Source organism: Thermobia domestica, chromosome 11 (assembly GCF_964235325.1).
Source record: "Thermobia domestica chromosome 11, izTheDome1.hap1.1, whole genome shotgun sequence".
Classification (NCBI taxonomy): Eukaryota; Metazoa; Arthropoda; class Insecta; order Zygentoma; family Lepismatidae; genus Thermobia; species Thermobia domestica.
In genome coordinates, this window is record NC_137464.1 from 257,159,046 (window position 1) to 257,186,552 (window position 27,507).

Sequence of the window (27,507 nt, forward strand, 5' to 3'; positions counted from 1 at the left end):
GCCCAATCGGAGATCGTGAGCGAGATCGAGATTCAGTTTGCTTAGAGGTATCTGCTTTAGTGGTCTTCGTACCAGCAGAATGACCTGGTTTCGTGGTTGTACCCTTCGCTCCCGTCGGGGAGGGGGGCATGATGATGATCTAAACTAGCAACGATGCGATTCAGATGAAAGTGTTGTTAGGCAGTAGTATGAATGAAGAGCGAGAGGAAGCCCACTGTGGCTCTCACTTGAGGAAGCAATACGTCCTCGCGGAGATGTCGGTCAGTGCAAGCACTGGCCCTCCACAACAAGAGATGAAGAAACGATTAGATGATGATGACCACGGGCTCCCACTTGAGTCAGCAATACGGACTGCAAGGGGATGTCGATTGTCTAGAGCAGAACAATCCTCCCTAAATGAACAAAAAACAATTAGATGCTCACAGAGCGTTAAGAATCAAGCTCAGATATATGAATCGATGATTCGACCCTGAATTCTGAGTTGATGATCGACCAAGGATACATCGTGTTCTGAGCATATCAGAAATAATTACTTACTGGTTGTGAATATTTTTATTTCTCACAGCCAGTAAGTAGTTATTTTAAAGCTTTGCGCAATATATTTGGCATTTGTGCGAAGCAACAAATAATGTTCTATGTTTCCTATAATTGGCCAAAATAATCGTTTTTCAAACTTATTAATAGTCTGACAACAGTTACATGAGTAACAGTGGCGTCATCTATTATTCTTATATGCTAGGACATAAGAATAACAGATAAGGTGGGAAAAAAGATTACAGCACTGCTATTCATGCATTATGGTTTCGATGCAATGATTTTTTTTCTTTTTGGCGCTATTTTCTACCTCTGTAGCCTTTCGCTTGGACCGGAGCTAACGTTGCTAATGTAATCGTACTCTGTCAAGATATAACTCTGTATAATTTCGTCTGAATAGATAGTAAATAATATACATGTGTTGTAATTTTTGTAGTACTTAATTGTTCATGTTAATCAGCTTCCTTTAAACTATGTGTTTCGCGCATCATGACACTTTTCGTTAACCAGGTATGACTCAAGTGTTGGTTTGAAATACTCTCCAGTGACATATAGTCATTTTGTTGATCCAACAGTTAATGCAATTGGGTTGCAAGTGACCACCCATCGTTCCCAAACAACCCAATTTGGTTTAAATCTTTTTAACCACACCGCGTGGTCACGTTTCAACCCAATCATTTTTCTCAGTGTAATAAGTGAAATGTTCCAATTTTGTAACAACGAGAATGCTTACATGGAAGTAACGTTTTCTTTCAATTTGAAGGAGAAGTATCCTTTTCTGAAAGCAACGAAGTTGATCTATGAAGTTGACTGCAAAATTTGCAATGCTACTTTTTCCATCGCACATGGTGGAAACTCGGACACTCTTTAACAATCAAACAAGATGGCTTCGAGTGCTTCTACATCTGCAAGCACAGGGAAGATGTCATTTTTTCTCCAGCAAGATATTAGTTAAGAGAAATTACAAATAATATTTTTGAGGGACTAGGGCGACGAATTGTGCTTTGGTTTAGGGCTTAGAAATTTGTAAATCCGGTCCTGACAATCACACACTACGCAAGGAGAAAAATCAGCTAAGTTTTCGTCAGATTAAACTGACTAATGTAATTTTTGCAAATACAGGTATGTAAATAAATAGTGCTAAACCCACGAACAATGTTGAAGGTAGATCGTATCACTGATTTAAATGAAAGGAGATTATTTGCATATTGTTTTCCCGTAAAAGCATTTTCATAAGACGTCATTTTGAGTTTTCAAAGCGATTTTTTTTGTAGCTTTGCACTCGAAACCAATCCAGGTGACGTTCGGAAAAAAATATAACGGGCGCAGAAGTTGCACTCGTCCCGTAAGGTTAAAGGTTGGTCATGCGTATTAACCAAAAAGTTCCCTGGGGAAGAACAAAATAGTTTTATCATCTTGAAAATAAAGTTCATTGGTGAGCACACGGCACAAGAGCCAAAGTCAAGTTGAGAAAAACTCCTCTGCGTGCAACCAAAAGACGTTGATTGGAACAAGAGAACATATAAGATAAGCAAGCACATATATTGATTGGTACACGTTACAGAAGATAAGCACAGCCGTTGTAGGCTGTGCGGAATTGATTACAGAATAAGGGTCCTGATGTGTGCATGCATGTCTGTGGTTGATGGTCAAAGTGTCCTTGTGGGTGTGTGTGATTTACCCTCAGCTCTGGATACTACTATTACATTGAATAATACCAGAATTATACACAGTAATATTATAGTTGTTGAATACAATAGGATTTTACATGTTTGTAATATTGAGCAGCCTTCATATAAAGAATCCACAGTGTTAAAACATACATAACATCTATATATTGAGAAAAGAAAAATATCTTATCTAACTTGATAAGCAAGAAAGAAGAGATTTTAAAACATAAAGATTACACAGGCTTCTTCTTCATAAGATTATACTACGAATAATATTAATAGTAATAGTACTAATAATATGTTTACATATTATATATATTTGTTGATTAGGAATATAAATATTCTGCTTTTTAGCTGAAATGGATCTTTATAAACTACAGAATTGATCTCGAGGCCAACGAAGGGGAGATAAATAGATTAAACGAGGAACACAACTTAATCGTTTTAACTAAACAGAAGACAAAAATATTCAAGCTGGAATTCGTATTTAAACTGAATGTTTTAAAGTACTAATTCGTTTGCATAAAAAAGAGATATCCGAAACAGTTACAAATTATAATTTAAAATAATGTGGGTTTTAAGCTTTAGTCAGTGTCTCTTTTGTTATAAAAAAGAGAATGCAAAAAAGGAAAAAAATAAGAAGATTTGGGGTCGCTACAATATTTTGAGAATATATCCCAAGATATGCAGGCATTGTAGCTACACAATGAGGACTATTACATATTCATCCGATTTTAAAATAGTGCATTACATAAACAATTTCTTGCAAATACACCGAACAAACTGTTGTTTACTCATTTCCATAATTGCATTCTTAATAATACTGAAGTGAATATTGAACATCATGGACCTCCCGCTTGAATATCCAAATGACAAAGTTTCTTAGGTGTTGAGTAATTATGCTGATGTACTCAAAATTGATCATGAAGTCGGGGATATTAGTTTTGCTATTGGGATATTTAAAGGCAACAGAGTGTTTTCTATGACTGATTCGATGACCAATTCGATTCAAAAATTTTGCGAGGGTTGTTACGGAATAAGGCTCCACGACGTGAGCTATGCTTCAGTGTTGTTAATTTAAAATATATTTTATTCCATATTTAATGCATAATGTGCACAAAGTTATAGTAAAACATAATCTTGTAATACAAACTGTCATGTCATTAATAACAGCTAATTTTCCGTGATATTACTAGTATGAATAATTTGAACAAGAATAAGAAAAAGCAGCAAAGTCAGTTAATTAGATCATGTTTGTTTATATACACGTGGCATTATCTTTTCCTCCAAACGTTATATTATTTATAAATCGTTTATTTTCAAATTTATTCCAAGTAGGGGAAGTTGCTCATGTCAGGAATAGGATGTACTTTGTTTGACACATGGCTCCTACGGTCCTCCTGAATTTTCTAAGCATATCAATTTGCATACCATGAAATAGTTACATACAGTAACAAAACAGGTTAGGAAGAAGGCCATTTATGCTTTTCGTGTATAAAAGTAAATTTTTATTTCGACATTTGAAACTACTTTCCTTCCTGCATATGCAGGGTTGCCAGAAAATCCCTTTTTATCTGCACTTATTTCATCGATACATTAATCCTACAATTGTGTGCCCAAAACGTCCATATGTGCACCTCCATTATCCCTGCACAGCTTCCACGTCCTCCTACTCATCCGCTTTAGCAGATGTGGCATCACAAGCTGGAAAACTTCAAGCGCATTTGTCCACAGAACATCATTGTCCACGTATCGCTTCTTCCTGAATTGTGATTTGATCATACTCTACAGGGCATTGTCTGGTGTCATGAGGTCCGAACTTCGAGGCAGCGTTCATGGACCGACGTGCCACTGCTCTTCACCAAACACGGAAAGGCGAGACAATGAACTGGTCAACGCACAGACTTCATTCTCTTCCCTCCGCGGGCATCACAAGACAATTACACAGCAATCACGTGGCAATTCACATGACGAGCCCTGTTGCTATATCCATGATCAAGATGGTAGGTTCACATCTTAAATATCGTAACATCTTATATTGTTACATACATTTAGTTCGGGTGTAAAGAGGCTTTCTGGCCACATTGTAGATTTAAGTGACAAGCAAATACTGTAGTATATTTAAAACGTCTATTTATTATTTCTATATTTAGATATTTTAATTTTTACTATGCAGTGTCTTTCTAGAATTTGGTTTTGTTTATGAATTGAGCAATGGTCGTGCCAAGGGACATTCGTCTTGATGTACCAAGGGACAATACTTGGGATGTAAATGACTACCTTTGTTGTAATCATCTTATGAATATATCTAGTCTTGAAACCAAAAGTGCCTAGTTCCATCTTCATTGCAGCAAATAATGTGACGAAATTGCAATATTGTTTGTTTTATACCCATACTAGCAGCGTTCACCCCGCTTCGCTGCGGTCACCCCGGAACGCAATAAACTTTGTTACTTAGATAATTTTTACTTTTTCGCTTTCAAATTGCAGTAAATGTTAACATTATAGCGCCTGTCATTTATGTTAACCCGCCGAGTGACACGGTCATGCGGGTTGCATATAAATACGTTTATTTTTATACCTATGATGAACTAACAAAGGATTTGTACGTTATGGACACTTGAATGGTCAATTATCTCAAGACACTGGTAATTAAAAATTAAAGTGATATGATAAAAACCATCTAGGGTCCAAATCCTAATAACCCCCCAAAAATGAAAGAAATTGGTTCAGCCGTATTAGCGTGATGAGCTAACAAAGGATTTGTGCGTTCTCTTTTATATAATAGATTGTATTTCTTGTTATTAAAAGTTACTTTTATAAGGAAAAAATCTATTTCTAATGAGAAAGAGGATGCAGGCTATGATTTCTGTGTAGTAATTTTCATCGTTTATTTTTAACAAATAAATTAGCCATCGAAATCAATGGAGTTCTATTAGTTTTGATATTGTCTTTACGTACAACCAACTCTGTCAAGGGACGAAACTAGCTCGGGAATTCTTCTCGTTGGTGCAATACCCTTGTAACTATTACAGTATGAAACAAGGAAGAATGTTCTAAATATAAAAGTTTGAAAGAAGTTATCATGATATTTCTCTTTAGCCTGGCACAACTACGTTAACTTCTATGAAACAAAACATTGAAAGTGTCCATAGAGTAATGAACTTCCCATACGTTTTGTAGAGGATATAGAGGACACAATACCATTGATTTATCATATTTGTTGCAAATGAGAACTTGAAATTAGTTACTAAACTTTTTTTCTGTACAATTATTTTTTTAACGTAATAGAAGGAATGCAAATACCCCAACTCTGCTTCGTAAAGACTTGAAATAAACTGGATTCTAATTGGTAGAGTGTAATTTGGAGGTAAAAGAGTTGGACAAGCCATCGACAGATTTCCTGGCATGCTTCTAACGCCAAGTACAAAGTAAATACTCTTTAGAAGTAAATACCAAACAAATTTTACAGTTAGGAAAAAAGTGATAAAAGTAAAACTTAGCCAGATTTTAATCAGACCTTCACTGGACTGGCAAAATTTTTTCAGTTTCAGGTCTTACCACGCAAAACAAAGTTATAAAAAGGCAACTCTCCCTTCTTAAGCCCACTACCATTACACGCAAGAATATTTTATTTTTCTTTTACACTTGTTCACAGAATGACTGATTTCCACGTCGCGGCTTCATTGTGTGCGCCATCTCGTGGAGCTCTGTTAACAGGGCGCCTTGGTTTGAGAACTGGAATCGTCCAGAACTTTGGTGATTCAGCCACAGGTGGCATTCCAACTAATGAGACAACAATCGCGGAAGTGCTGCGATCTGCTGGTTACCGCACTGGAATGGTAGGTAAGTGAAGTTCATTATTTTTTTTACATTTGATTATGTCTTAACTGAGTTCATAAATAAAATGGAGATTCCCTCCACCTATACACATGTATGCAAATACGAGGCACACACACACATTCTCTCTTGTGAAAACTCATGAATTAACAGCAAGTGTGAAAGTATTTATCTATAGACATTAAATATTTATAATTTGATTTTGTTTGGTCCATTCGGGATGAATAGGTTTCAAGGGAAAATGTGATGCTGAGAAAATTTATTTGATATCTTGAATACAGCACACCGACGTAGTTTTACCTTTTTCATTAATAAGTATATTACTATATTATTAAGTAAAACGTGTGTATATCGAAATCAGGGGGTGGCAATTTTTACTTGACACTTCCGTTCATGATTTCTCTTTCATATAGTTCATAAATTGTAACCTTCGTTCTTTCGTTGCTTGAGAAGAACGTGTATTCTGAGACATGCTAGAGGGTATGGTGGCAGGAAAGAAAGGGAAGGTGCGAGGGAGACTGCAGCTCATGGACAGTATCATATCAGAAAAATCATGTGTAAAGTCGGAGAGATTAGCTGAAGACCGTAGAGCATGCAAACTTTTCAGTTGCGGCAAGTTACTTACCAATAATGGCAGAATACCTATTATGATTATGTTGGTTTTCCTTCATACGTTTTATCACATTTCTCACAATACAATTTCTCCTTACAGTGTTTAACCCATTTATTTTTAATAATAATTACAGTAATATTAATAATAATAATGTACATCAACAGGGAAATGGCACCTGGGTGTAACGAAAGGACATCATCCATTGGACAAAGGGTTCACCGAGTATTTGGGAGTTCCTTACAGCGTGGACATGGGATGTGCAGACCCTCCTGGAAAGAATTTGCCTCCTTGTGCACCTTGTCCCAAAGGTAACTAGAAACGTTTAGTTTCCAATTTTATATTTAGTGTATCGTTTCGAACCTTTATTCTAAATTTAGAACCGCGTGCTATTTCATTTTGCTTCTTACCTATCGTAAAACAGTTGCTTTGCACTAAAAGTAAGGGGTTTACAAAGGAATATAAATTTAGAATGTAAGTTATTAAAAGATTCTATGCTTTTATGTACAAATTGGAAATACGTTTGTAAGCAACTATTTTAATTATTCCATAGCATAGGATACTGTCCCATAATTTTTTAAAGCGGTGTTCAAAATATTTATATTTAGTTTATATAAATTTTTAGGGTATATTTAGTTGAAAAACAATTTTGTGGAGGATCAGGGGAGTAGAGTTGTCTTCAACATTGGAAGGGGGGCAGATTTGAGACTTATTCTGGGGGACATCAATTTCATCTCACTTTCCTTTGTTGCAATCGGGCACAAATCATCACATTTCTCCTCAATAAACACATTTTAAATCGGATTATTGGGGGGAAAGTTCCCCAGTTCCAGGATTGGAGGGGACATGTCCTCCTCATTCCGCCGGGATTTTCACAAGTGCCTAAAATCAACTTACAAACATGTTTCTTAATATTTTGGTTCACAAAACCTCATAATAGCATCATTAGCCTTTGGATCAAATTTTATCTTCTTACCGTCAGCAATATGACTTAAGTATTTCATACTTCTAGTAATAAACCTAGTCTGGACAAAGTTTAAAGTTTTATTTGCTTTACGACAAATACTTAGATCATACTCAAGGTACTCTGGGTGGGTAGGTTAATAGCTATCAGAGAAAATTTACTGGACATCTAAATAAAAGCACAGACATTTTATAGTCTCTAACCCAAATCACTGATTTATTACCCAAATAACTAAGACTGATGCGGTATTTTTCATACATATGTCGGCCAGTGAGTCCACACATATGTCGACCTTCATTCAGAAAAGCTGTACATGCATAAAAATCTGAATTCAAGGCTTGTTGGTGATAGGCATCCTTCAAATTACAACACGTATAAATTTTAGTACTTGACATTAGATACAGCAAAGCCTGAATTGATTCAACCTGCACCTTCGGTGCTACTCCTTTCGTATTCAAAAGTCTACAATCAAGAACAGGAAGAGCTGTACCATAATTTTTTCTAGCATAAAACATAGGATTACTGTGTAGACTAGTAGCTACTTTATAATTCCTAGCGTCAACCATTTCTCTATCCTTCCCTGAAACTATCCTTCAGATTGTGTAATATAGGATAGTGATTCACATTGACTACCCTATCATTCTTCAGAATTCTTTTACAGGGCTCTAAATTGCCTAACCTTAGCTCATCTGAGAATTAATATTTACATTTTTATTAATAGCTGTATCAACTTTGTCTTAACATACATATAGGAAGATCGTCTGTAACCTATACAGAATCTATTATGTACTGCTCAATAATACAACTTAAGTAGTTATTTTATTTTACGAAACAGTTACTTACATTAAGACAATTTGAGTTGACAACAGTTCCAGCACCATCGCATTTGAATCGATAGAGGCTCTGGAATGCTCAAGGAAATTCATTCACTGAAATGCTGTTCAGTACAGCCTTCACATTTGTTTGAATCGATAGAGGCTCTGGAATGCTCAAAGAAATTCATTCACTGAAATGCTGTAAACTATCGCCATCACACTTGTTTGAATTGATGCAACATTCTCAATACACCCCCCACCTTCCTTGAGAACAGATTTCTGCTTAGGAAGAGCATCACGTCCACTAGGGCCAAAGCAGGTGAATATAATGTGTTTTAATGAACCATAATGCTTTGTTGGGACAAAATTGACGCATAAGGAATGCGTCATCCCTTACCTGTTTTCTTGTGTGCCAGTTTCCCCCCCTAAAAGATGGGTCATAATCCTTGTGCACCCTGCATGTTCGCGTAATTTGCTTTGTTTTACTTTTTAGCCCCCCGTAAGTTCAAATATGCCCTCAGTGGGGTGCGTTCTGAGAATATTATATCGATTCAAGCGAATATGACTGCAAGGCTGAACAGTATTCCAGTGGACAACTTTCCTAGGACATTCCGGAACCTCTATGACCAGTTCCGCGAGTGTGTGTCGAGGAAAGGGATAGTTTTAAATATTTATGTGGTGATAAATTTTATGTTATAGAATATGTATGTATGAATTTATTTTATGTCTATGTATATTGTAGAAACTAAAATTTCCACTTATTCCTAATTTGTCTTTAATATCCAGTTTTGTTTCTCTTCCTTCTTCGATATGTATAGGTGGTGTTAAATGTGAAGAGAATTCCCTTGCCTGCACTGAGGATTTGGCATTACCCTTGTATTCCAACAAAACAATTATTCACCAACCAGCACCTCTTCAGAAGTTGTCTTCTATGTATGGATTGTTTGCTGAAAATTTCATTCTGAGCGGGTGAGTCAAACTTAACAAACACGTGAGAATTATTATTATTATTATTATTATTATTATTATTATTATTATTATTATTATTATTATTATTATTATTATTATTATTATCTTTTGATCATATGAAAATAGATTTCCGTCCTGTGCTGCGACAAAAAAAAAAAAAAAAAAAAAATTCGCACAACAGTTTGAGTTGCCTGCAAAAGTAGCTGGTAATTCTAAACAACTTTATTTTTGATCTTATTGGAATTTTTCATCCGCAAACTGGACATTTAGCACAGGGTTAACAATAGATCTTTATTGTGATTTATTCATGGAATAATCCACGTTTCTTAACAAACATATAGGGACAGAAAATTTTATAAAAGTAGGCCTATTTAATGTTGATAGGATCGGGATTATATCGGAAAGACAAATCTATTTGACTGAAGTAAGAATTTCCAAAATCGCGAAACAAAGCTTCACTGTATTAAATATTGTTAATTATGGTATGCTCATAGCCAGTGTTTCTTTCAGAAACTATGCTCCGGCGGGGTACACTTCGTATTCCCGGGGGGGCACTGCTGGTACTGTTCTATTTATTATTATATTATAGACGTATTATTTTGGTCTCCTCCGGGGACATTCTCAGAGATCCGAGGGGGGCAGTGCCCCCTAAAGACATGTCTGGAAGAAACACTGCTCATAGCCCCATGGATCCTCTATTGCTGCTAGAAAAAATAACGAATTAAAATTACAAAATACGTATCTAAAACATTTCGATATTTCGTAATGATCAAAACAGCCTTTTTAAAGTTAAAGTTTATTGTGACAGTCAGAATCCACTAAAATACCTTAATTCAATATTTGCTATTGTATGTAATAGATATCAGAAAACTATGATGCAGCAGTTGTAGAATAATATTATAAACAAAACACATTTTTAAGTATACAAAATAATTTTCTAAGGTAATGAAAATTATTGCAAAGTACTTCAATTGAAGTACAGAATTTCACTTTCCTTTGATACTACTTTCGTAAATGGGCGAAATTCATTTATAATCCACCTGTACAGAAAATTGGAGTGCGTAAGATATAAAACTCTGTATTATTCAAAGTACAGGTATACTTTGCAGTGGCCAACTAGCAAATAGGTCATCTACATATGCGCATGGTGGAGATTCTGGATACATATGCAGAAACGGGGGATGTGAATTCCTCAAAATAAATAAATGTTATGGGTATAGATCTCAACACTTCCATTCTAGGATTTTGAATTATTTCCGGGATGTTAGACTGACCTAGGTTGGATAAATGAAGCCTAAACACCTATAAAACATAGAAAACGCTTGATGATTAGGGATTAAGGGTTAGAATTAGGAATTAGATTTTGGCATCTATGACGATGTTAACTTGTCACATATGAGGGATGACGTCCCTTGGCGATCACTCTACCCGGGGAATTGGGGAACAAAGAAATCGAGAAGGAAGGAAACGGTCTGGGACCATTGTGTTAAGTTACATTTCGAAAGTTGCTTGGTGTGAATGAGGAAAGCCTCACTCAGGGCAACTGACCGGTTTGGTGTTAAAATTCCCAGCGACTCTAAATAAAACAAAATCCTACTTTAAAATAACAATAATACTAGAAATTCTTGACTCAGAAGTAGATTGCTAATTTTAATTTTATATTAATGTCATTGATATTGCTGGTTATTAACGTACAGAATCTGATGGCATTGAAGCATCCAGGTTTTCCCTGCAAGATTCTGGGTCCGTTACACTCCAATTTTCGGTGCTCTACTTGAATTTACAAGATACCGGATTGATGCGAAAAGGCAGATATAACTGCGCATGATGTGTAATTAAACTGCTGTATAACATGTCTGGTCTGCTATAGTCGTTCTTGAGCTGTAATATCACACATTTTATATCATATCTTCAGATCAGTAACTTGGGGTCTAACCTCGAGCGGGAAGTGAGCTTACATTGTAACACTCGGCTGCAAAAACCGCTGATGCTCGTACTTGCTAGGGGAGCCCACTCAACAAGTATGTACGTGGTAGATACTCAGGGGACAGAGAGATCTGAACATGAAACTGAGGTCTATCAAGCTTAATGGGCTTAGCTCATTATATTCTCTAAAGATTTTGGGTATCCCAATGGACAGTTAGAAGGAAGGAGCAGTTACAAGCAAGTCACTGCTTGTGGGTGCGCCCCTAGGTAGGGTACATACCATACAACGATATAACTATGAGTGACGTAGAAACTCAGATACTACACATCTTAGTCCATAGTTAGTTTTAATAGTAGGGTTGTTATTGAATATTTAAACAGTAACTGAATACTGTGTTTTTTTGTAAATCATTGTGTTTATTTTTGTTCTTAGGCCTCATGATCCGTTCTTCCTATACGTTGCTCTATCCCACATGCACGTGCCATTAGCTCATGGACATGAATTTGACAACATAACAGGGAGAGGAACTTACGCAGACACTTTACGTGAAATGGACGCTCTGGTTGGTCGTATCCGAGCAGCCGTTGACAAAAGACCATTGAACGATACTATGGTCTGGTTTCTAAGTAAGTGTTCTCTAATTTCACATAGATAAAAAAAAACTATAATTGCCCACGAGCAGGAATGTTACAGTGTAGTTTCTAATATATTTGATTTTTGCGGAGAATTTTTATTTGTTGCGGTAGAGAAAGATAATTTATGCTAAAGCTTTCGTATATGGAAATTGAATGTTGTACTTTTCTATTATTAACTCTCTAGTATGTGCTTCACTTCTAATACATAAATACTACGCTTCTTCTTTTAAATTAAAGAGATTATTATAACCAAGTACCTATTATTTTTAATATTAATTGTATCTATTATAATACTGGTATGTATAATTAAAGTCAGGGGATTGAAGGGGAACGCAGGCGGACGTTGTTCCCTCCACTTTCAACAATATCTATGGCGTCCCTTACTTTCTTTTAAAAAAAAAAAATACAATGGACAAAGGTAGGCTTGAGGACGGCGTGTCGTCAAACGTCCCCCTGCCTATTTAGATCACTTTTAACCCTTACTAAAGTGTGTATTAAAGTAATTTGTTCACAACATTTGGAATGATCTGTATTTATACGTGACAAAATTCGATGTGTAAAGTGTTATTTTGTTATTATTTGTTGTAGTGTTAAATTTTAGTGTTAGGTTAAACATTTGTACACATTTTGATTGTCTTATCCATAAATCATCATCAGTGGAATAAAGAAAGTGCTGGGAACAAGAGAACGCAGAAATGTGTTGTTCACTTGACTCATACGTCGAGTAGCGCAGCAAGGATGTGTGTTTGGGGGGGGGGGGCAAGTGCTGTTATAGGTACACATAAAAAAATTACAAACAAAAAATATATAAGCATAAAAAAATATAAAAAATTGCAAACCTCAAAGTACCAAAGTACATTGTCGGACCTCTTTGGGGGGGGCGGCCCCTCTGGCCCCCCTTCCCTACGCCACTGCATACGTCGTATGATTCAGATAGAATTTTCTCTTCTTCGCGTCACAGGTGTGAACTCTACCAGTAAGCTTCAATTCAGTGTAACTTTTGTACAGCAATTGCAATCTTTGGTAATAGTCTTTAACATCAACAATTTAATGTTCCTTGTAGGTGACAATGGACCATGGGAAGTGAAGTGCAATCTCGCTGGTTCAGCGGGACCTTTTAAAGGTTTATGGCAGCGTAGCAAACGAGGGGGCGGTGGGGGAAGTGCATCGAAACAAACAGTGTGGGAAGCAGGACATCGAGTTCCATCCATTGTCTACTTTCCTAGAGATGTCCAGGTATCTGATTTTATTATGAGAATTTACAGTTAACTTTAGGATCATGCCAATTGAAGAAAGCTATGTGTACTTATTTTTGTGGCGGCTCGGAAGGGAAATCACATATGAAAAACTTAGGGCAATATTCGGAGAACTTCGTTAACCAAGCGTTAGTCACGCTATTAGTTAGTTCGTATTAACTCCGTACTAAGGAGGGTACTTTTTGGAATTCAGAGTCTGCTTGGTGTTCAGCTAATAAGTTGATTTCAGTATGGTTAACTAATAATCCGATCCGTTAACGATAATCCCAATACATCGAGTTCGAAAAATAAATATGGCAACTATGGAAATCTAGATGTGCGCATGCGTAGTCTATAAAAATGAAAATATGTGAAATACGAAATTCCAAATGTATTCTTCGTGGTTTGACATCATAACAACTTACAAATAGTTAGGAAATTAAACTATAATTAACATATTCATTTCTGAGAGATGTATTAAAGGGGGAATAAGTAGAAATCAATTAATATTACTGACCATAGAAGGATTATGTTGTAGTTATAACGGAAGATAATTTATCGATCAGTTGTATGTATCCCTCAGAAAACTGGATTTTTTTTTACTCATCTCTCACTGTTCACTTTAAGAATCACTTCTGCTATTGTAGAGGACTGAGCTTAATAGCTGTCTCACAATTAATTCACCTGATGAGGTGAAAGGTTCGAAAGAAAGACTGGTAATTAATTGCCTTTGTATTCTCATTATGTAAGTTTAAAGAGGCTAAAAACGAGAACCCTCTGCTTTAAATTAATTAGTCACATGTAATTAACTTTCTCAAGTACTACGTGTTAATCAGAGATTCTGAAAAAACTGATAACCATGTGTTAGTCAAACCATTAGTACGGCACTACTCATTCGTCAAAACGTCTATGCATAAGGTTCTAAACGATTATCACTTGAAACTAATGGAAGAAGGAAATCAGTGACTCAATTTTATAATTATTATGTACAACAATTCGAACATTAGGTAGTTTTTCTTCTCTTGGTTTGAAGCATTAAAACTTCAATGTTTACAGATGTGCCTTTCCTGACGAGCCACCTCTGATGTTCGTAAATGTTAAACGTCTTAAATCCAGTGTTCGTAGGTTTTAAGAAAATTTCCCTCGACTAACAAAAATTTCCCTTTTCTTTTCAAATTTTCCCTGGTTTGTTGAGTGTTTAATTCGTATAACAGAAGTACGATTAATATAGGCTATTAAAGGAAGTGCCAACTACTTTTTTGTCCAATGGTTTTTGCTTCTATTGTTTTTAAACAAACATATACAGCCAATGAACAATGCGTGCAAATTATGCACACACACACACACACACACACACACACACACACACACACACACACACAGAAACTATTACTAATGTACCGGTATTGGTTTATTTCCGAAGAAAAAAGAAAAGTTTAAGCATTTGTATTGGTCAATCAATTAGCGTGAGAATTTCCCTGCATCTTCAATTTTATCGAAAAATCCCCTTTTTCCTTTTTGGTAAATTTACTTACGAAATTTCCCTAGGTTAGAAAAACTTCCCTCAAACTACGTAAAGGGAAAACGCAAGATGCACCAAAAGTACGAGTTGAACAGGCATTCGTTGTTGTGACGTCACGTGGAAGAGAGGGGAATCGCGTCTTTTGCTTCAGCACATTCATTTCTTACATCTCGGGCGTATTTAAATTTTATTATTATTATTATTATTATTATTATTAATAATAATAATAATAATAATAATAATAATAATAATAATAATAATAATAATAATAAAACACAGGGAGGAACACATGAATTCTAACACCACAAATACGCAAGTTCAATTGCTAAACTATGGCAAATATAAACGAATATTATAATCCGCTTGGCTTTATTATTCTTGACTATTAATATAGAATGTCGATGCTATTTCTAATTGCAGCCTCCAGAAGAAATTGTAGTTGCAACTCATTGTTTGTTCTTCATATTGTATTTCATCAATGGTTATAGCCCTCACTGGCAGTGGCGGATCTAGGCCGGGATCGGGGGGCCTAGGACCCCCCCAGTTTTTTGGGTGACAAAATTAATTTAAGCTATTATGTATATACTGTATGTTTGAAAGTTTATAGTAAACTCATCATATACCTATCATAGTCTGGGGTTTGACTGCCCCCCCCCCCAGTTTTCACCTTGTAGATCCGCCTCTGCTCACTGGAAGTCTAGTGGCCAGGTAGAAACCAAAGCTTCAAAATGACATCCGAACATTTCACCGATCGTCCATAACCTGGATAACCAGTTGAAAGCATTTTCGTAAAATACTTTGATTCCCCATTTATTCAAATCCTCCAGGAAAACGCTCTTTAATCAACTTATTACTGAACATAAAGATTTCATAGCATCGTTTCACATCGAAACATCGAACATTAAATGTATTAGTGACATAGGTATTAATACATATATAAACTTCGAAAAAGAATGGGGTGTATATTTTCGACTTTGAAGTCCCAACATCAATTAAAATTTCTGGGTGCGCATTTACTTAGCGACATATATTTCTAAACCTTTATCTACACTAGGGGCCTTATTTCGTAACTGTCGTTACAAAATTTGTGGAATAACGCAAAATATGCGTTAAGAACTTTTGATGGTGAGCCTTAAAAGGAAAAGTGCGAGGCTAACGGTCGGAAACGATGATTTACGTAATATGCAGTAAACAGGATGATCGCAAACTCAAAATTTGTGTCACTGACGTCATAGCTCAAAATCAGTGTGTGATATCGACTGTGGCGTTTTAACATTATGGACCGCTGGGTAAACCAGTGTGCTGGGGCCTACAACTAAATTTTACACATAATACTTGTAATTGTGCTCGCGGGGCCCCCGAACAGGTGACCATCGGGCTCTTGCGTTAAGGTCTGAATACGCAAATTAAAATGCAACGAGTTTATAACTATTTCATACGGTGACATCTGTTCGAAAAATATGAGTTGAAACTATTTTTCATTGTTTTGAAACACTTCCAAATAATAGTCAGGTTACATTATAGCACAAACAAGTAAACTGGACACTTTATGCCCTGTTTATATTTTTCTTTTTTAAAAGAAATAGAAAAGTAAGTTATCCATAGCATCATTTCCCGCTCAGTAACATACACTATTAATACAAAATGTTTGAAACACACTCAACGTTTGTCTTCTGGATCGGGATCTCGCTGATGGAGTTCGAATGCATTGAAGATCCGCACCTGTCCTGCCAGCTTCAAATAAGATGTAAATTACATTCCCCAAAGCTGCGAGCTAAATACCTTTCTCTCATCCAAGAAAGCCAGAATAACTTAATTTCATGAAAAAACCAGTGGACGATTAAAGTAATTAACGTGAAAGAAATTATATGCTGTGGTCTTATAGTTACCGATTTTTGAGATGATATACTGCGGTAACTAAGCGTCTGTTCTACACGAGGAATCTTTGATAATATGAATGAAGGAAAAGATATGATGGTTTCCAAACGACGTTAGGAGACTAAATAATGTTCACACATATGAAGAATACACGGAAAGAAGGGCCTAATCGACATATTACATTTTTTTTCAGGAGAAGCAATTTAAAATGTTGATGGGCGCCTTTCTTCCTTGTATACCTATTTTTCTTGTGTAAGTTTCTCTGCAACAAGTCACTTTTTTTTTCACAATATTTGTAGTGCACTTAGAAGTACAATCTAGCAGCAACGGGTGGTGGTGGGTTTTTTGCAAATATTGTAATGAGCCCCTTTTTTCCGTCTACTATTCATATGTAGTACAAAGTTTTTTTTTCTCCTTTTTGCATTAGTAACTCCTAAATTAATATGTTTTTATTTCCAGCCAGGTTCAGTGACGAAGGCTCTCCTTTCATCGCTAGATATTCTGCCGACGTTTGCTGCTTTGGCCAGAACATCTCTGCCAGAGGATCGTAATTACGATGGCCTACCTGTCCAGTCAGTGTTACTTGGAAAAAATCAACACGGACATGATGTGAGTTTCTCTGTTAAGTCTCTAAAGGAGATCTGCACAGTACCGTTCCGTGGAAAGGGGGGGGGCGACGGCTCCGGGCGCCAAAGTAAGGGAGGCGCAAAATTCGGGAGGAAAGGATTGTATATATATATATAATGGAAGGAAAAAGTAATAAAAAGTGCTCAAAATCAAGGAAAAGCAGGGTTTATTTTTGAAAATTTTATTGTGCTTCGCGCCTGATCTGTCGAACAAACGGAGGGAAGGGCGCCGTCCTATACTCTCGTCCCGGGCGCTGATTTTCCACGGCACGGCACTGTATCTGCACTTCGTTTTCTCTACCATCAATAAGTCACCTCAAAATCAACGTAAAAGCACCTAAACTTTAAGACAAAAAATCTTTCAACATGCTTGTGTGTTTAGCATTAACAAATTTAACTTAATATTATTTACAACATAAAATTGTGTGTTTAATATATTTAACTGGAAAATTTTAACCCTTTAGTAATCTGATTTGGTTGTATCCCAATTAAATACCAACCAGATGCTAAATTCTACTGGTTGATCGAGCTGTCAAAAGTTGTAAAATTGAATACTTAACCTAAATTTTACAAATCATTTGAGAGTTAAGGTTTGTTATACCAATGTAAATATAGCATTCTCGTTTAGAACAGAATTCCAATGAGCTACTCTCGAAGTAAATTTTATGTAGCTTGATCATGGTATCAATAATTAGAAGTCGGAAATTTGGATATTGCACGATACCCAATGAGTATCATTTCTTGATTTGCTTTGACCTGTGTACTTATTAATTATTTAAAAAAATATTGTTTATTAAATAATGATCTTTACGCAGTAGATTATCCTGTTGTCTTGTTATTTCCAGCTTCTATTTCATCCAAATAGTGGTGCTGCAGGCATTCCAGGACAAATTGGAGCAGTCAGAATGAATAACTACAAAATGATTTACTATACAGGTAATGTCGTTACTCTATTATATAAGATTAAAAAAAAATTGTTTGTCATGGAATCTATTGGAATTAATTCACGTGTGTTCTGAACACCCCAATTTACAAACTCTATTCCTTTTTCCAGCAACCATCGGCCTGTAGTTATGTTGTATATAAATCCTTTCGTAAGAGAATATCACTTCAACATTTCTACTTGAAGATCCAAAACTAATAATTTATCATTACTTTTAGTTATGTTGTATATAAACCCTTTCGTAAGAGAATATCACTTCAACATTTCTACTTGAAGATCCAAAACTAATAATTTATCATTACTTTTAGTTATGTTGTATATAAACCCTTTCGTAAGAGAATATCACTTCAACATTTCTACTTGAAGATCCAAAACTAATAATTTATCATTAAAGGCTTTATGCCGAACGATTTGAATAAAAACAACTCAAAATTTGCGTTTTAGTTTACGACAATAACACAGCATTTCTGTTTCATTTCTTTGCGTTGGAAATAGCAAATGTTGCGAAGACTTATAAGGAATGAGTCCCCAGGGCAGAAGGTGATTTATTAATATCCTTTGGTGTAAACATGAAATATACATTTAAATTCTAGTACTCTGCCTGTTTTCTCATTATGAAAATTATATATTTTTGTTCGACATGGGTAATTGACATGTTCCTTCTATAACACACCTACAGAAGTGATTTTTGGGCGCTGGGAACTCATAAAGAGGCGGAATTGTGTTGAATAGGACTGGTATTTGACCTTTAACTTTCCCTAATCGAAAGCGAGTATTCTTAGATTAATGAAAATTTGCGAATAAGAGTATAATAAATTGTGTTTTTTTCAGGTGGCTCTCCTGACTGTAACGGAGTTAATCCTAGGCCTAGATCACTAACTCCTCCATTGCTATTTAATCTGGCTCTGGATCCTCAAGAAAGGTCACCGATCGATCCCCAGTCAAAGGAATACAGTACAATGGCTGTGAAAATGCGTGAAGCCTTAGATCGTTTAATGGAGGATGTTCGACATGATAAGACAAGTCATGTTGACTACCATGGTAATTGGACAATGAGACCTTGTTGCAATAAGGATGATATTGTATGTCGATGTCCTTGGGACTAAAACTGAATAATGCATATTTTAAAGAAGGATTATGTTTGTCCAGGATGATAGTCTATTATGATTATGATAAAATTTAGAAGAATTGTTAAAGAGGCAATTATTGAAATATAAAAGACGTTGGAACTTATAGTGCAAAAGATAAGTCATTGGTGAGTAAGGTCAAAAATCAATTATAAAACATGTAAAAGGCAAAGACACCTTTTACCTTAACATCCTTGTACTACAGTTTCAAGGGGTCTCTGTCACCTTCTTCAGTGTGTAGTGTTTTGATACACTACCAAACTTATGACTTGATGAAGGAAATTTTTCCCTTTCGAAAATCCCCATAACTCGAATAAAATGAAAGCCTGTACCATTTTATCCCATACTCCGGCGTTACGTAGGGCAAAAATATCCAAATGTTCCCTCTTGAAAAACCGGTGCTAGGTGGAAAAAGTGTTTGTCCTATGTCACTTGGTGCGGAACAAAATTGTTTAGGTTTCCATATTCTTCGAGTTGTGATATTTTCCAGAGTAAAAAATTTCTTCATTTACGGGATTTTCTAGAGTGAAAAATCCCTTCATCGTGTCGTAAGTCTACAGTACGTTTGTTTCTTCTTGGACGCTTCCCTCCAAAAGGATAGATCTATCTGCTACGCGTTGTTGCCACGCCATGGTTAAGTTGAAAGTTAGAATACGCCAGGAAACACAGCAAAATGCCACACCACTCACAAATCACTGACGTGTGCAAACTAAGCACTTCAACTACCCACCAAATAGCAATGATCTCATTTGATGGGTTGCTGACAAGAAATGTCACCTACACGATAAAACCAATAATACATCTATTGGATTGAAACGTTCACGTGAGTGCTAGCAGAAAATACTTTAAAGGCAGCGCCGTAACTTAGATTTTTTTTTCTGGGGACAAGCATTAATACGCGTATTTGGGCCCCATAGAAAAGTTCTTTTTCTAATTCCTGGGCCCCCTCTTTCCATCTTTCTCTTACTCTTTATGTGCCTCCCGGAGCCTGTGGACCCTCCCGCACAGCAAGGTCTGCAGAGCCGTTAGTTATGCCTCTGGGCCCGTTCCATACATGACAAATTAATTAGGGGGACAATATTGACAAATCTCAAAGCCATACGAATACATATTATTTCTAACGCCCCTAATAGTAGACATTTTTTTTTTACTGAAATGGGTCAACGACTCATTTTTATTTACATTTTGTGTGCTGCTTTGTTTATGTAATGTAGTGAACCTGTTTGATGCTTCATTTATAATTTCATGTTTGTATCGTTATATGCAGTAAGAAAGTTTTGTCTCAAAATGGGTCCCCCTCGAACGGCGGGCACGTTCCCTGGAGGCAGTTGCCCTCCCTGACCCCCACAAGTTACGGCCCTGTTTAAAGGCCAACCAAAAGCACTGGCGGGAAGTACGCCAAGATAAAACAAACGTACTCTAGCAGTGTAGCGGAATCCTACACACTGAGGAAGGGTCCACCACAATAGCCTTGAAGATGTAGGTTACGTGTTATAAGTTAATACAATGTTGTTAAAAGTAAATTTTTATCTTGATCCTATAATATGCATCTATAATATCCATCAGCAAATTATTGTACAGTTGAACATGCAGAAATTATTTCTAGCCTGGAGTAGAGTGCTTGTAATTATAATCTTCTATAATGTCTTGTTCAGGTTTAACTCTAAGTTGTACTCAGAAAGCTCTGCCGTCACAAAAACCTCATTGTACCGAAATCTACAATATTTTGTTCTATTTACACGTTCGCTTCTCCTTAAGCTACAGGAGTCATTGGTATCCTTGGCAACCTTTTAAAAAAATGTTATTCACAGGTGAAGATATGTTGTAAGCCATTCCCTCTTTCTCTCTGAAGTGCACGTGGCAATCTTGAGTGACGTATAAGCTTATTCTCTTTCCAACAGCATTGTTCTTCACTGGCTACTATCTAGTGTTGCCAATTGGAGCTTAAAGCGTTATGTCGATTGCAGAAGGAAGAAGAAAGAGAGGCAATTCACTGGTGCTATCAAGGATGTTATAAATAGAGTATCTGCCCATATGTATCTTCATCCTATTAAATCAATGTAGCCAAAAAAAGCAACCGAGCATCGACACGTCTGATTGGCTACTCTCCTTTCTGCCATCGTCTGATTGGCTACTTTCGTATCCGCCATGATTGTTGGCTCAAAACATTGCGATCCTATTGGGTGGAGTGGGTAGAGTAGGGGTGGCGAAACTGTGACGTATGGCTTCAAGATTTTGTTGTAAGGACAGATCCTTTATTTTATAAGATCCTTGTGTGCTATAGTAATCGCTCAGAATAGTGAAGCTTGACCTAGATCTATCAATCTCAGTATCCAATAGAATGCCAGAGTATGTCCCGGTCGTCAAACCCAGCCATGAATTGTTGCCAGTGTCGTCTCTCGTGCTATACGGAGAACATCTCCTAAGGGTGCAGTGTTGTCGGATTTCCACTAAGTGTTGTTTTGTTGGTATTGTCGTTGTATTATAATTTTGCTATTATTATTGATACCAATTAATTTGAATAATTGTTAGTATTCGTATTTATTATATATATATATATATATATATATATATATATATTACCGCTCGTTCTCCACGTCTTCTAAGCTTGGCAACATTGTTGGTGCACTTCTCAAATGTGCGTTCGGAAGACAGCTCCACGAATCGAATCGAATTCTTCTGATGCATCACCCGTGATGCAAAGCAGTTCTGTGATTAGTGTAGAGCCCGGGCTTCACAAGTCGTCGCAGTCACTGTAATAGGCGTTTTGGAACAAACAAATCAGATAACTTCTTGCGTCCTCATAATGTCCCTATTTTTAACCTCCGAGTACTCTCTAAACACTGTCCACTAGAATTTTGATTCACTTTACTTGTTTTATTATATATTTAGTTAGCAACACTCTTACCACTTAATTGTGACATAAATTAGTGTATAGGACTGTACTGTGAATCGAAGTTTCTAGGGTATTGCTACATACAGTAGGAAGTCGAAAATTAGAACTAATTGCGACCTCAGATAGTTCGGATTTTCAAATTGTTCGGATTTTCGAAAATGACCAAGAAAATGTCATTTAGGCTTAAATATACTGTACAGTATGTTCTTTTTATCGATACAGTGGTTATACAGTACATACAGTAATTACAATATCGTACGTAAGGCTGGTTACATTTAATGTTTCTGAAGAACCTGCTCGTACACTAAATTACACTGATCTTGTAAGTCACACTTAAAACCTAACTTGTATAGGCCTAAGGGAAAATAAAAATAAGAATATGTATGACAAACAATTACATATGAATGAGCTTTTGTAAAAACAGTGACTTCACACAAAGAAAATTGAATTAGTGTACTGTCACTAGCTTCTACGGCCGCGTTCGGATTTTTGATTCGGATTATCGACGTCCTATTGTATTTCAAAATACCATACAAAAGTAAAATATAGTAGAGAAATGTTATTCAATGTTTTCAAAAATATAACTTAAAGTAGGTATTGTTTTCAAGAACGGAAGTGCATCTTTAAGAGAAAGGAGGAGTGATACAGCTAATACAGGCTAAGAGCTTGGATTCAATACAAGGAGAAGTCTAAAAATAAATGTCCCCCTCCCGCTTTTCACAGGAAAGCGAACAACCTTGCCCATCCGTCATACAGTCCTGATTTCGCAACCAGTGACTTCCATCTGTTCCCGGAGAAGACTCTCGGCAGTAGGCGCTTTGTAAGCAATGCTGAAGTCGCAGAAGCTGTTCTACGCTTCTTCCGTATAAAGAGCCCTGAATTTTTCCTGGAAGGGTTCTTGAAGCTTGTGGACCGGTATGACAAATATCTGAATGTACGTGACACTTATGTGGAAAAATAAAGGTACGTTTGATCTTTAATGCCACATGCTATTTTTGGTCTTGCATCTCCACCTCTATTCACAGTCGCCTGGGGAAACTTATTTTCGGACCTCTCCTCGCACTAATAATAAATACTTTTCATTATATACATTTATTAAGTTTTTGTTGAAAAAATGGCATAATAGTTTAATTTGAACCTATATACGTTAATTCAGCTGTACCGGCGGATGCTTTGTTAGCATACGAAAGTTCAGGAACGCTGATTCCAGAAGTGATCTGGTCCAGAATTTTTTTGCGGGGATACCCAGCACCCACAAAAAAGAGAAGAAAAGTAAGAAAACAAGAAAGAACAATTAAATCTAATATTTCGCAGCAAAAGGGGATAATAGTAGGATCCGATGTTTTATTTATTTATTAATTAATAGAGCGAGGAGAGTAGATATGAAGTTTCGGTAGAGACTTTACCAGGGGTTAATACACATGACATTCTGGAATTGTGGCGCCGGAGAAGAAAACTAGCAAAATCCTTTCTACTGTAAGTTTTCTCGACAATTTCTTTTTAAATGACAAGTTAAACGAGTGTTACTCTGTGTTACTTTCAGCGAATTCACACTTCTTATATCACAAATGAGGATCATTCAGAATGGTTGACGAGAACTAAAATCAGGAATTAGAAGCCTAAAGCCACCGCATATATATATATATTTTCACGCCCTACCCTAGCCAGTTGTTTTAATTTGGTCACAAGGAAGCGGGTGAGGTTAGATTTATATCGAAGTTGCATCACCGAAGTGTGACGTAATGTCACGTGGTATTATCATAGGGGTCAAGGTAAAACAAAACTAGCCCTGTGGGGCTTCTAACCCCATTCGCTCGCTCAGCTATGTTTTGTAACTAGGGATGCGCACGAAACAAGATTTGTGGCTGTCTCGTCACGAAAGTGTGCTGAAAGAGAGATGTCTCGACTCGATAAATGTATATTTCTCTATTGGAAGAGCCGTGTCTCGACTCGAATTTTGTCAGAAAAATCCCGTCTCGACGCGTCTCGTGCGCATCCCTATTCGTAACGTAAGTAAATAACTTTTTACCACAAGAAAAAGCAAGGAGGTGTATGCCTCCCTTTCTCCCTCCTGTTGCCTTCTGCATCTCACCATCTTTAACTCCCGTCTATCCCTACAATCTCTCGCTTCGCGAAGGTCTCACTTCTTACTGTCCTGTTGGCTTATAACGTCATTGTTTATAAGAGCTATCACAAATCTCTAGGTAAATGGTGGAAAAAGCACAATTTATTCTTGATATATTACGTGTATGGACAAATAAATATTATTTTCAACTTATTTTAATGATAAAAGTGTTATTAAAACTAAAAACGTAAAAATCTCCTTTGGCCGGAAAAATGAAATGAAATCTTTGAGTTTTACGTCCCACGGATATGCCGGTTAGGCTAAAGGAGACGGTGATGATGAGTAATGAATGAAATGGTGGAATGAAGAAAGTGGGAGGAAACGGGAGAACCCCGAGAAAACCCACGCACACGGTGTTTGTCCACCACAAAGTTCACTTGGCGGGGACTAGGATCGAACCCGGGACCCCAAGCACCAGAGGTGAACGCTCTACCACTGAGCCACCGCGGCCCCTACTCCTTTGGCCGGGTTTGAACCCACGCTAAAAGCGATTTTCATTACTAGCCTGCTAGGCTAAGAGGACCGACAACAACCGGACATTTGTGTTATATGTATGCTACGTGGCGAGAAAGAGATAACTCCAACCAATCAGAACCGTATATTTAGCTTCTATGGCCAGGTTTGTGCGTGATTAAAATATATGTAAACGCTCCTCCCTGGTTACACCACAATACTTTCATTCAAGAATACGTATAGTCCACTATGAAAAGAAGAAATAAACACAAGTAACTTAAATTTGCATTGAAAAATACCTAAGACTGAGTTTTCAGGACGATCAATTTTCACATTTTCCCGGAGTATTATACGGACTTTCCGATAAGAATGACTGGTATTCCATATCCCCAGATCCTCCGGTTATGTGCTGTGTATTAGAGCACCCGCACTGATTTTCAAGTTCGGCGCTCCTGCTAAAGTTTACTATGAACTACACTATTATACCATTAAAAAAAAATCTTCGTACGAGTATATAATAAAAAGTCTTTAATGCCCCATGTTAAAGCGAAGCTTTTAATTCGTAGTAGCTGCATCTATTCTTAAATCATTTTGATGTCACAAGTTCTGGTAACGTAATGGTTAATAAGGATTAACTTGTAGTAAACAATGCCTATTTTTACATTATTTCATTTGGTAAGTATAAAAAAGCATTCGCTGCATTTTTTAAAATTTTATAACTAAACTTTAAAAATTTTTGTTGCTTAATTTTAATATTCTGTAAGCACTAAAATTTACTTTTGTATTTTTTTTTAAATCACACATTACTAAAATGTTACATTGTTGTATCATTTGCATTATGCATGTAATCAAACGGTTAAAAGGGAGTTACGGTAGCCCGGTATTTTTAAACTTTTTTTAGGGGGGGTTAAAATGTAGGCTTCGATTATCTGTGTCCAATCTCACCACTTTTGATTTCTAGTACCGACCGTTTCAAGGTCAAATTAGGTCTAAAAAATAAAAAGTGGGACCATTTGGGCAGTACGACCAGTGACCGGCTGAGTCAAAATGGTGTCATTCGATTCGTATTCAAACGTACATGAATAATTGATATGACATTTTCCCCGAAAATTCAATTTTGATCCGGCAAATTAACGAAAATCCAAGATCCAAAATTCCAGAATTTTGTTAATTTTCGGGGTCAAAATAGATTTATTTTGGGGGGGGAAATGGCATATCAATTATTCATGTACGTGTGAATACGAGTCAAATGACACTTATTTGGTCCTAGTGGGTCATTGGTCTGCATCGCCCAAATGGTTTCACCTTTTATTTTTGACCTTGAAGCGATCGGTTCTAGAAATTAAAAGTGATGCCGTTGGACACAGCCAGGCCGGTAGTCAGTCCAAAAATGTAGGAGGGAAGGGGGTTCGGTAGAAGTTAGGCGAGGCCGATCCAACCATACTATAGTTTATCATCATATTATAGTTCATTTGCAAACTCACCGTGAAACTTTTAGGGGGGGACAGTAAAAACTTAGGGGTGGCCCGGCCCCCTAGACCTCCTTGGATAGGGTCTGGACACACCTAATCGAAATCTACATTTTAAGTCCCCAAAAAAGTTGAAAAATACGGGCCACGATAACTCCCTTTTAACCCAGTCAAACGTTATAGACTCAACATTAAAATGTCACATTTTAAAAATTTCATCCAACTTTTGAAACTATGTAACGTTGTTAATTTTTTTGTTTGTGTATGTGTTAAAATGTAGCATTGTCATTGAAAATTTTTATGTCATGTAAACAGTATAAAAGGTTAAGTTGTTAAATTTTCATTTATACTCTAGTTTCTGTATACGTTTAGAAGACAAAATGATGAATGAACAATATAAAGTTCAAAGAAGATGTATTATTTCTAATTTTGACCATCAGTAAAAAGTCCAGTCTCTGATGTTGTTTACACAATTGTTCTTGCAAATGTTTTCGAATTTGTACCGATTAACAGTTGACTAGAACGAAATATACAACAAAATTACTAAAGTTCTTGTTATTATAATTTTAGTCACGTAATGTTTTTCATCTTTCAACTTTATTTTTATTTATTTATTTATTTATTTATTTATTTGCGAACATTCCATCAGTGAGGCCAGCTATACACTATGAGATAAATCCTAAGAAATATCTTAGAATTTATCTTTTAGGAAATCCAACCCTTTTGTGCCATACACGTGAATATTTTTCCAGTTTCACATCCGCCGAAAATGTGCCAAGTCTGACAACGTATACTCGGCCAGTAATGTTTTCCAGTTCCTTCTGCCTTGCATGCCTGTTGTGAAAGAGCCTTGACTTTGTATTATACCGAGTGGGGCACGAATGTATTCTCTACAAGAAAGAATCGCAATAGTGGAGGCGTACGGAGGCGAAATCTATCGGTTCATTTAAGGAGACGCAAAACATTTTTGGCAAGGAAGACTCCTGGCGTTTTCGTACCGGCAAAGAGCAGTATACAGGATTTGGTGAAAAAGTGGCGTACTGCAGGTGCCAAGTGGAACCAAAAAAGAGTAGAGCTCTGTCTGTTCGTACACCTGCTGTGATCGCAGATATTCACACGAAATGATCGAGAGTCCAAAGAAGTCGACACGGAAATTGTCGCAACAAGAGAGCATTTCGCGTAGGTCTTGTCAACGTGTCTTAAAAGATCTACGGATGAAACCGTACAAAGTGACATGTGTCCAAGAACTGAAGGAGGAAGATAAGCAAA

The 27,507-nt window shown here is 36.5% G+C and overlaps 1 protein-coding gene across 1 annotated transcript in view; it reads left to right on the forward strand.

The window, feature by feature from the left end:
* The window catches only part of LOC145664969 (arylsulfatase G-like), a 54,801-nt gene extending 28,033 nt beyond the window's left edge, over window positions 1–26,768 (forward strand). The window contains exons 2-9 of the mRNA XM_081732122.1: window positions 5,863–6,050; window positions 6,822–6,965; window positions 9,252–9,402; window positions 11,762–11,955; window positions 13,028–13,200; window positions 17,059–17,208; window positions 18,071–18,161; window positions 19,000–26,768. Coding sequence (XP_081588248.1) covers window positions 5,863–6,050; window positions 6,822–6,965; window positions 9,252–9,402; window positions 11,762–11,955; window positions 13,028–13,200; window positions 17,059–17,208; window positions 18,071–18,161; window positions 19,000–19,274 — 1,366 coding nt within the window. The 3' untranslated portion in view covers window positions 19,275–26,768. The remainder of the gene's footprint in view (window positions 1–5,862; window positions 6,051–6,821; window positions 6,966–9,251; window positions 9,403–11,761; window positions 11,956–13,027; window positions 13,201–17,058; window positions 17,209–18,070; window positions 18,162–18,999) is intronic.
* The last annotated feature ends 739 nt before the right edge of the window (window positions 26,769–27,507 follow it).